Here is an 11,498-nt window from a genome sequence, read left to right as displayed (position 1 = left end):
TGGGTGTCGGGGGAACGCACCCTGCTCCCGGCTGCCTGGCTCGGGGCTAGCCAGCATTGCTTTAGCACTCTCCCCTCCAAAATCAACACAAGCAGCACCTTTTGCTAAGTTTTTGAAGTGAGCTCAGCAGTCGTGGAGGAGGTTTTGCTGTGTGGCAAGTCATTGGAAGCGGTGGTTTGTTTGAAAAAGGACAAAACCTGTTGAAGTATGGTAACCACCTTGCTGACTGTACTTCTGCTTAAATAAATAAAATTGTTGTTGCTGTGTAAGCAAATGAGGCCAAATGCTAAACTGAAATTGTATTTCCATCGAGATGCAATATTGCCTTCTGAAATACGCTGCCTGCCTGGTGGGAGGAAATACTGCCAGAGCTGCTGGGGTTGGCTTGGCAGAAATCAGCAGGAGTCGTATCTGGGTGCAGAAAGGCATTTGATTAAAAGCGAAAAGTTCTGTTATTTTTTTAGAGGGGGACAAATCCTGTCGCCTCTTGGGCAAGTGGCTAAAGGCAGTCGAAGGCAGAAGGATAGTTCTGATGTTGACGGGACCATGGTCTGTGTCATCACAGCTGCCACAGGGTGCGATGTCTTTGCAGATATTTGATCGACCTTGTGCCAGTCCAAATTCTGAAACACTCCAGCCTGTTTGTTCTTTATTTTATTATTCTATTTATAGTGGGAAAACTATAATTCTTGGTTTGCGTTTAGACCTAGGTTAGGCAGCTTTCAGCCCCTTTATTTTCTTCTAGAAAATTCAGGAAAAGGCGCAGGAGCATATTTCAGAAGGTGAGTGTGTTAGTGAGTGTTATCAGCCGCGGTGTGACGGGTGCTCTGCCACCCTGCCTGTTGGTAACGTGGCTCATTAGCACTTGAGCTGAGGAAAAACTTTGCTTTTGAAGATGTTATTCTAAAAAGTTTCTGTTCTGTAATAAATCTGCTTTTATTGAAATGGAGTATTTAATTTTATCACCGTTGTTACAGCGTATCAGTCTCTAGTGTGGGCAAAGCCTATTGTGACTGCAGAGTGAAGATCATCGTCGAAAGGATGGTTTTCATGGCAACACTTCTGTCGTGTCTTTATACGGAGAGCTGACAGGCTGGAACGCTGGTGTGCAAAGCTTTCCAGCACTCTCGAACAAATAACTGAAGAACCTCAAACATTTTGTCGTTCTCAAGTGGTCTGCCAAGGTTTCAGGAGCCCGGCTGTGTCCCTGGTGGTGTTTGGTGATGGGGGCACGCTGGCTTTGGGCACATTCACCGTGTTCATCTGTCTGAGCAGCTCTTGCCAGTTCAGGCGATGTCCACAGCCTGCCTGCATTGCTCTTCTCCCCTTTTCTGTGGTGTACGTGCTCTCTTTTTTTCCTGAAAGACTGAAAAGTGAAATAAACTTTCTTTCCCCAAGCTACAATGGTTGCAAGAGTTTGAAGGTGTACATCGGTACCAAAACATCTTGTTTCCCGAAGCCTGAGCGTGATGATGCATATCCCAGTGTTATCTACGTTACGTTCCAAAAGTCGGGGTGAGGATGGGGCCCATCCAGAGGGAAGACCTGGCATCCTTGGAAGTAAGCGCTTCCCCTGTAATTAAAGTGATTCATGGGATTTTGCCGAGTTTCTGACAAGGACATTGATGGTTCCAGCTCACACGAGCTCTTCAGTGACCCTGACATTTTGCAGTCCTCACTTTTCACGATAGACTGCCGTGATTTAGGTCTCTGCAAAGGTGTCTGTCAGCAAGCTGATGGAAGGAGCGATTGCGAGTCCAGCGGTGTTAAATTGCAGCGAGCAGCTGAGACAGCCTGCCCTTTTTTCCTTTTCTTCCCCTCCCTCAAAAATAGTTTTTACAAATGAGGTCTGCTTTGTCCTTGCTGTCAGAGGCTCTCGCTGATTGTCAGAGCGTAATGTGCGAGACAGCAGGAGATGTGATACCGAGATGACAGCGATATTCCTCAGGGGGAAAAGTACTTTCTGGAGCCTTGTGACATTCTGGTTATGTAGATGCATGCCCAAATAGACATTAAAAAAGCTTTAGTTTATAGCCACAGGATGGATTGAAAGAGCACGTTGGACCGGGGAAATGTGCTCACCCCGAAGTGGCTTATCTGAAGAATGACATTAAGGAAATTTGTGTAGTGGAACTCTACAGAAATAATAGAAGTGATGTGACTTCTACCCCTTTGAGAGAGGTAGAGATGATGTTTTGAAAAAAACCATATTGTTCCAAATAAATCTTCATAAGGGTGTGAGGAGACAATCAGGAGATCGCTGTGTGTCTCCTGTGCCTGTGGTGTCTGGTGATGGGGGTGGTTCTCACGGGGTCCGTGGTGCCGCTCTCCTAACGGGGCGGGAGGCGGGTACCCCCGAGTCCTAGCGCATGGCGATGGGATTCCTCGGGTGGGTTTGGCTGGTGGGCGGCTGAGTCACCGTCCCTGTCCTCAGCGTGTATTCGAATGCAGTCTGAGAGCTGAGATTCACTCCTCTGCCAAAGCTTAAACTTTAATTCTGGACGATGATCAAGATGAACTGTCGTTGAGCAATACTGTGTTACAGATCCCTCAGCTTGTCCCCGGGGTACCACAAACTGTCCTCCCGTTTCTGGGATGGGGGGTTGAGTAGTCCCACCCAGGAGCAGGAACTGGGTTGTGTTTGTTGTCATCTGCGCCTGTTCCAGCCGGAATGGGTGCCTGCGTGCCCTGCTGGCAGCTCCCTCCTGGCGCCGCTTCCGAGCTGGAGTCCCGGAGCTCTGCTGGGGCTCTGTGCAGCTAAGGAGGTGTGTTGCCTTCCCTTCCCGTCCTGCTCCCCCTGCTCTGCCCTCACCATTAACACCCAGCATGGAGGTTTCCAAAGCTCTGAACAGCGTTCATCCTCGCAGCGCTGGAGGAGGCACAGCGTTGGCATCTTCCTGGCTGTACATGAGGGCGGGAGGAAAAGGAACTCACCCGACGCCGCGTAAGATGTGAGGACGGCATCCTCTCAATGTCTGCCTCTCCCCGCACTCCTCGTGGGTAGCTGTTTTCTGTGAATCTTGCAGCCCCTCTGAGAAGGGACAGTCATATTGGGAAAAAATGCCGAGTGTGTTTTAAAGTCCAACAGAAAATCTATACTGTATTAATGAGTAGTTATTTTAAGCGTTTTGAATAAAAAAATAAGAAGCATACCTTGTTCCCCAAGAAAGTTGATATTCAAGTCCCAGGCTTGGGCTGCTGGCAGCAGTTTTGGATTTCAGACTGTCAGTCCTTAACAGCATCAGCAAGGTCCGGATCAACTCACAACCCGAGCTGGACCAAAGGGGATTGGGTGTAACTGTGCGCAGAGCTCTCCAGCTGGTGTAAGGGTTCAAACACCCCATTCCCGACTCCACTGAGAACTGGCTTCAAAGTGGCCGTCGAATGGCTCAGCATGGGGCTTGCAGGGGAGTCCCAGCAAGGATCACTTTGGTTTCTAATTAGCGACCTCCTGACTTGGGAGAGGCGGCTGCTTTGCTGCAGAGGCTGCTCTGCAATGCAATGTTGGCGTGAAATCCCCCCTGGAACCCTTGTGTGGCCCTGTGTCCCCTCTGCCTGCTGGGGGGGACCCGGTGACAAACACTGCTGCAGAGACCTGGGTTTTTCCTCTGAGAGCAAGCCAGCCAGGGCTTTTTTATAAGATGTTAATTTCTAGCTGCTTTAGAAACTGTATTTGTACAAGGGAGTACGCTCCGTCTGACCCCGCAGGGCGGTCGTACTGCTCTGCGTATCAGCAGAATACATTGCGCTTGCTTCGTGTAGTTTGTCTGGATGCTTTTAATGTTTGAGGACTTCTTACAGAAGGGAAGCTCAGCTGTATTAAGATTAAATCCCTAGGATGCCTCGCCAGGTTGGGTGCATGTTTCTGGAGCTTCCCCATCCCATCTCGGATGCTTTCTGCAGGGGAACAGAGCCGTGCTGGGGAGTGCCAGGCTGTGGGTCTGTGTTTGGAGGCTCTGAGCATCCGTAAGCCAGCCCAGGACCGAGCGCTGGGCTTGGGTGGGTGGGTGGTTGTGGTTTGTTGCGGGTTTGTTTCTTCTTTTTTTCTTATGAGAAGCAAATAAGCATTAGAAAGCATGGTTAGGAAAAGTAAATGTGGATGGAGGCAGGAGCTGGGGGATGCTGAGGAACAGTTCCCAGCCACTTCTCCTCCTGTGAGAAGCGTTTGTCCATGTGTTGCTTCTGAGTCGCTGTAGGCTGTCCGCTGGTCTCGTCAGACGCAGAAATCCGATTGTGTTGGTCCTGGAGTTTCTTGGGACCTCGCATCTTATTACGGATGAACAAATACAGCCCAAGACCTTCATTCAGGTCCCAGATGAAATAAATTAGAGTGACTTTTTTGGGTCTAGGTGAACAAGATCCTGGCCCCTGGAACAGCCGGATCCGTGGGGGAACGTCGCTGGTCCACCGTCACGGGCTGTGCCTTAGTCAGGCTGCTGCCTCGGGTGTATTGGTGCCCAGAATAATAAACGTTAAGCCCAGAGGAGATGTTAGTTTGTCTGCTCTGACCTTCTGCGCATCTTGGGCTGCAGAATTTCACCGGGTTACTCCTCAGAAGAGCTGCTCTGAAGCGTGTGTGCCTTCAACCTCTGAAAGATGAAGATTGAATTGCTTCCTTTTCTTTTAACGGTCAAGTGCTCTTCTTCCTTTCTCTACTTGTGTAAAGTATTTGTTGGCACCAAGATTTTTCTCTCTTGTGGGTGTTTATCCACAGTGTTCAAATTGTTCCTTGGTAGGTGGAATGACCTTGTAGATGGAGTGACTTTACATTTCTCGCTGTATGACATTCGTTCACTAGTTTTTGTTTTTTTCTTAAGCTTTTTCTCCATCTTCTATATTTTGTACGTCCTGGTTTCAGGCAGTTCAAATGAATTGCAAGGTGTGAGTACCAGGCAAAGCATTCTAGTTCCAGGCTCAGCGATACCAGGGAAAATCGCCTCCCAGGGCGCTGCTGGCTCCTGAGCTGTCCAGCACCATCCCTAAAGCTCGGGGCTTTCCGAGCCCAGCTGCTGTTGCTTTGGCGGGGGGTGGGGGTTTTTTTCTGTTTTTTTTTTTTTTTCTACTTGATGAGTCTTTATGCAACATGGAAATTCATCTCCGTTATCTGCAGACCGTTCCTTGTTTATGGTCCTTTACCTCGCAAGCAAATTCATATATAAAAGGTTTTGGATAAGGAGAGTTTGTCTTGCAACGTAAATTCTTGGTTGTGGAAGTACTGTCTTTTGTGAGCCCTCGTTGAGGCTTAGGGTTGTGCGTGTGTGTATCGCAAAAAAATAAATTTAATAGGAAACCTACTTGTTTTTTCCTCACTTGTAGGATTCCTGGAAGGCTGAATGACAGGAGAACTCCGCTGGGAGAGCTGAATTGGATCTTCACCGCTATCACTGACACCATCGCCTGGAACGTCTTGCCTAGAGGTGAGCCTTGGGCAGGGGGACCAGCTTTCCATCAGAGGGGAGCGTTGCTTCTTCAGAACAGAAGGATGGAGAATAAGATAAATGAGACGCTGAAACAAGGAGAAAATGAAAGCCTGATATCGAAAGGATCTTAAGACTGGATCGTAAGGATAGTTAACTTGTTACATTTGCTCTTTTCTACCAGAAGAATTTCAGCAACCTGATTATTAGAAACCAGGAGGGTTTCCTTCTCGCGCCAGCATGTTTGCTTTAGCTTTAATAATTTTCTTTCTTTTTCTGCCTCACTAATCTCCAAAAACTTAGTCAGGCTGAGCTTAAGTGAAACACCAAAAGGGGAATTTTATCCAGAAAAGGCAAGCAAGAACCTGAGGTAGAAAGTATTTAGTTCTGTTAATGAAATTAAGAGTCATTGTGATGCTCTAAGGGAACTCAGAAGCAGGATTTCCTTTTAATAGTTGTCATATCATGTGAACTGCAGAACTGTTGTAGATTCCTTGTTACTGGAATAAAATATTAACATGGTTTTATGTTTTAAACGATTCTTGCATTTTACATAAGGTGCTTAAGTTACAAAGATAAGCATCTGGTAATTCATGCCATCTCCCTGCAGATCTTTTCCAGAAGCTCTTCAGGCAAGACCTGCTGGTGGCCAGCCTATTTCGTAACTTTCTCTTGGCAGAAAGAATTATGAGATCGTACAACTGTACCCCCGTCAGCAGCCCGCGCCTACCTCCGACGTACATGCACGCCATGTGGTAAGTGACAGCCCCGGGGTCGCCCCGCCGCGAGGGCTGCGTGCCGGTGCCTTAAGGAGATTTCGGGCGCCGTAGCGATGAGCGATTGTTTCCGCTTAAATCTGCACGGCGCTTTGCACGGATCAAAAATGAAACGGCACGTGGCAGCGTAATACCTGTCGCCAAATGGATTCTGCTCTATGCATACATAATTATAGGCAGATCTGTGATACAGAAGCTGCAGCTCAGCCGTGTAATCTTTCACTCCAAATAGAAAAGACATCGGGCATCTGCTGCCTTTCTTTTCCCAGGGTGAAGCTGCTCACCTGCGGTGGTGATGGAGGGGAGAGCGGAGGGCCGGAGGGGAAGGGTCTCAGCTTGGCTTGTTGAAGGGATTTTTTGCTGCAGAGTTCATCATCTCCTTGCGCTGTTGTTTTTAAGATGATGGGTGGAAATGGAGGTGGCACAGTTATCAGAAAGCTCTGCAGTGTGGTTTTGACTATCAAACAAATGTCTTGTGAAGAGGAATAATAAAAATAATATTAACAGTAGTAACAAGAATACTTGCTTTCATTTTGTTATTCAGTACGATTAAGAGCAGAGCAGTACAGAATTTGGCCGAGTACAAACTGGTGCAGGCAAGCTGATGTAGTTCCTGTGAGTTTCCTCCATAAAATTGTGGAGGAAAATAAATGTGGAGGGGGCAGGAAGGGCTGAGGATCAGCGTGACACTGAGCAGCGTCAGCGGGTGAGGAGGGGAGAGCGGAGGGCCGGAGGGGAAGGGTCTCAGCTTGGCTTGTTGAAGGGATTTTTTGCTGCAGAGTTCATCATCTCCTTGTGCTGTTGTTTTTAAGATGATGGGTGGAAATGGAGGTGGCACAGTTATCAGAAAGCTCTGCAGTGTGGTTTTGACTATCAAAGAAGTGTCCTGTGAAGAAGAATAATAAAAATAATATTAACAGTAGTAACAAGAATACTTGCTTTCATTTTGTTATTCAGTACGATTAAGAGCAGAGCAGTACAGAATTTGGCCGAGTACAAACTGGTGCAGGCAAGCTGATGTAGTTCCTGTGAGTTTCCTCCATAAAATTGTGGAGGAAAATAAATGTGGAGGGGGCAGGAAGGGCTGAGGATCAGCGTGACACTGAGCAGCGTCAGCGGGTGAGAATTCATGGCGTGGGTTCCTGCAGAAGCAGAAGCAAGCTGACGCCGGAGAGCCCCAGCAGCAGCTGCAGGTGCTTGCGGCCAGCGAGGAGGCGTGTGCTGGTTGTACGGAGCTGCTCCGGTTATTGGAAAGCGTGGAGGCAGTAGGGAGGCTTGGGCTGGAGTTATTGCAACGGGGCAGCCTCGCCAAAGGTACCGTGTGCGCAGCAAACGATCTTCTCAAGTGCTTTGGATTAGCGACTTTTGAGGAAAATTGCTCCGGTCATCTGTAAATATGGCGAGTTGTTTGTCACTGTGTCACATCAGGGACTGGGACATTTGTAAGTGAAGAGCAGAGGGAACCGCTGGGGTTCCCGTGGGGTCTGCCAGAGGATGTGGCCGTGGATGTGGCAGAGCTGGAGCCACAGGACTGCGCGTTTCCAGTTGCCGTGGAGTAGAACACGTTTTGGCAGAAATTTTGAAATTAAACCCGTAAATTTCTTGAGTTATTTATAGCTTGCTTATTGCCAACATATTAAAAACCTGTATTTCCAGTTCCACATGGGAATATAATTCATTCTTATTGCCGGCACATTAAAAGCCTGTACTTCTGCTGTCCTGTGGGAGCGTGACTTGACTAGGAGCTGGTGCTGCCGTCCTCGTGCTGAGCCGCAGGAATGAAACGAGGAGGACCTGGATCCCATCCTGTGTCTCTGCAGACCTGCACGGTAGCACGATGGATTCTAGGAACACATTCCGTAAGAAAAGTCACCTTTGGGGCTTTTTTCCTTGCGAATCCCAAACACTAGCAAAGTAGACAGCCAGTGAGCAGAGAACCCCTTGACACACTTTATTCAGTGTCCTCCAAAAAATGTGCAGTTTGACACAAATCTAGCAAAGGGGAAAATTCCACTTTTGTCAGAGGTGGCTCGGTTCAGTGTTATGAACTTTTAGTAAGGACAGATTTAGAAACTAATTTAGGGCTCGCTTAAATATTTTCTAAAAATAATGATCCGCGCTTATCTGTATCACCTTTCATTCAAGCATTTTCTAATGGGCCCCCGATCTGAAACCTCCAAACCCATTTAGCAGTTTAGGTGAACCCGGCGATGTGGCTGGGGGCAGGAGAGCTGGCCAAGGGAGTGCGGAGGGGAACGGAGACTTCAGACAGTGGGGTTTGATGGTCACGGTGAATCTGCGTCTGCATTGTTGCGTTGTGGATGATACAGCACGGTTTTGCTGATTACTGTTTTATTGAGAATTTTCACAGATTTTTTTCATACCCAGCGTGTCAGAAAGTGGTTTTGGGAGCGAGTCCCGGCTGCTGCGGCGTCAGCAATGGTTTGATCTGCAGGCGGTGGCAGGAACCTCCAGGGTTCCCTCCTACGGTGATAGAAACGTGTCGTGAGTGCAAACAGCGGCTCTGGGGTGTATCCTCCTCCAGGATCCCACTTCAGACCGTCAGGGACTTCCCCACCCCTTGTCCTCTTCCTCCCTTCTTTGGGCGGTGGTTGTTGGGGCTGTTGAATGGCCCCATCCCTCGCTGGCATCCTGCGCGCACCGCCTGCGAGTTCCTCACCCAGGCTTTGGTTTGTCCTTGCAGCCAGGTGGTGGTGGGATGTTTTAGGGTCTCCAGTACATATGTGTGTGTGTTCTCCTCTCTTCCATTACTCTCTGGATGCTCAACTGGGTTCCTGGGCTTTGCCCCTCCATGCACAAAGGCACCACACCAGATCACTGCCTTTCTCTGCTGTTACGGACTCCAGCCGTTCTGCACATTCCCAGCTGGGAGAGGGACTGAAGGTGGGATCTACGTGCAGACATAATCCATATCCCAGCATAGCTCCTGAGGGGTTACAGCTGCCCCTTTTCGTGCATTCCACCTGAACCATTTGCTCTTTGTCTCTCTTGCTTGCCTTTCTCTCTGCTTGTTTGAGAATTTTCCCGAAGTCACGCTCAGATGTCTCACGATTTGGGGGTCTTGCGTGGCTGCAGTAGGAGCACGGAGGTTGCTGGAGGTACGAGCTTCTGCTCGTCTTGGTGTGGTCCTTTTGAAAACAACTTTTTAAGATTTTGACTTTTTTTTGAAAATTTTAAAATTTTGTTGTAGTCAATTCATTTAGGAGACCACTGTGACCTGCTCTGTTAATGATCCTGTTTACCGGAACAATTGAGGAAAAATGAAAATTTATTTTTTGATGGAAAATTTGACCCACAAGCTTTCAATCGTTTTAGCTCACCAAGAAGGGCACCGTGTTTAGGAACCGGCAGAGCTGATCTCTGTGACCCTGCCCTGTTCGGTAGGCTCTGACACATTCCTTCGTTCTTTCGTGTCTCTCGGTTTTATTGGCTTTCTCTGTTTCACCTGCTTGGGCATAAACCCTTCTGGGCAGGAGGTGTTTGCGTTTGCGTGGTGCCTGGCGCTGGAGCTCCTTGGCTGCTGCAGGCGCTGCTGTAATACAAGTATTAACATTAATCCGCACTGATTGACTGGCTGTGCTGCTCGGCTTGGAGAGTCCTTGTGTCTATTGTGCAGGAAGAATGGGGGCCTGATGCTCTGTCAGCATCTTGAGCTCTCTTGTGATGGATTATGGTTTATACGTTACTGCTGGTGGCAGCAAGTTATAGTCACAGCCTTTGAAAAGACCTAATAATGTGTTTGGAAATAGTTCCCAACACAGGTCGTATATTAAAAAATGAAGTACCTTAATTGTGCTTGGGAAGAGCCATGATTTGTCCATAATAGAAATATTGCAGCAGTGTGTGCACCAGCCCTGAGGTTCTGCTTGAAAGAAAGTCATAGCGTAGTGCAAATAAAATAAGCTTGAAATTCTAGCTGCGAGGAAAACCATAATGTAGCAACCCAATTACAGGGGAGAGAGGAGCTGGAGTCTCTGAACGTTTGGGAGCGTTGCGCAATGGGTGCAGGGCTGCTCGCCGGTTCCTCAGGGGAGGGGCTCTCATTCAGCCGCACAGAAAGGCTTGGTGTCTGCAAGACAGCGATTGTTAGTGTTTGGAACTATGTGACGTTTGAAGGATCAGATTAATTCACATGACACCAGTGATTTAACCAAATTTTCTTGTGTCTATGTCTTAGTCTTAACATCTCCAAGACCCATTAACGGACTACAGATAGTTTGATGGAGAGAAAAGGAGGAGGGAAATAGCAAAGCGTGAGCTTGAAGGTGTGGCTAGAGCAGGGGAGTGCATTGGGAGAAGGAAGAAGGATTTCATAGTGGTACCAAATATTCATAGCCATAAATATTTTTTAAAATAGCTGTGTGTGAGCGGCTTCCCAGCTGCCTCCCCTGCGGCAGGCTCGGGGAGTTCACGGTGTCGCTGGGAAGCAGGTGGATTCAGGCTGAAATCGGGAAATTCAATCTAACAGGGTGTGCTGCTGAATTGTACTTGCAGAAAAAAACAAACATGAAAAATCTTGTCCAACATACTTGAAAAGCTCTGAAATGTTCAGCAGTTCCAGAAATACAATCCAAACAAGCAGATACCCTGGTGCCTGAGCCCCGAGACTGCAGGTGGCTTCAGCGTCCCGTTAGCTGCTCCTCAGCCTGAGCGTCCCGGGAAGAAATACTGATGTCACTGATAGTGTGTGCGGTGCGTGTAATACAAACTGCTCCCAGAAGAAGAGAGAACGCTAAAAGACATCAACAACACGTTATAAAAGATGTGACATGAGAATTAAAAGCATTAGACATTGACTCAGCCCAGAAAATTCCAGCTGAGTGTAAGAAAACCCGCCTTCGTGGTCTGCCAGCTGCGCGGGGATGCGGGGGAAGGAGGACCAAGGCGCATCTCTGTAACCGGGTTTCGTCTGTGCCGTTGAAGTGGTGCTGTGGGCTGCCATTGCTGAACGAGTCGTGGATTTGCACAATAAACCAGTCACTGAGCAAAGCTGGAGCCCTCAGCCTTCTGTTCTTTGCTTAAAAGTTCAAACTTTGCAGCACCTCCGGGAAACGCAGTAGAGGCAGCTGATGAGCTCGTGTTCAATTATTGAACGTTTAAACAGTCCTGCTGTAATGAAACTGGTATTGCACTGGGGGGGAGACAGATGGAGTCTGGGGGGCATGTGGGTAGGGACTCTGTGCTGAAGGGCAAAGAAAAATTGAAACTCAGATATAAAGACAAAAATACGAGTATTTCTTTACGGGAGAAGAGAGTTAATAATGGAATTCAGGGGAGCTCTTTC

The 11,498-nt window shown here is 48.1% G+C and overlaps 1 protein-coding gene across 1 annotated transcript in view; it reads left to right on the top strand.

Moving 5' to 3' along the window:
• Positions 1-11,498, top strand: part of LOC104465540 (regulatory-associated protein of mTOR-like) — a gene marked incomplete at both ends in the record, with an annotated part of 30,295 nt that overhangs the window by 15,359 nt on the left and 3,438 nt on the right. Inside the window, 2 exons of the mRNA XM_010078632.1 lie at positions 5,317-5,417; positions 6,028-6,172. Coding sequence (XP_010076934.1) covers positions 5,317-5,417; positions 6,028-6,172 — 246 coding nt within the window. The remainder of the gene's footprint in view (positions 1-5,316; positions 5,418-6,027; positions 6,173-11,498) is intronic.

The sequence above is a fragment of the Pterocles gutturalis genome, unplaced genomic scaffold, assembly GCF_000699245.1.
Source record: "Pterocles gutturalis isolate BGI_N339 unplaced genomic scaffold, ASM69924v1 scaffold10273, whole genome shotgun sequence".
Taxonomy (NCBI): Eukaryota; Metazoa; Chordata; class Aves; order Pterocliformes; family Pteroclidae; genus Pterocles; species Pterocles gutturalis.
Note: the sequence above shows the minus strand (reverse complement) of the source record. Positions and strands in the feature narration are given on the sequence as shown.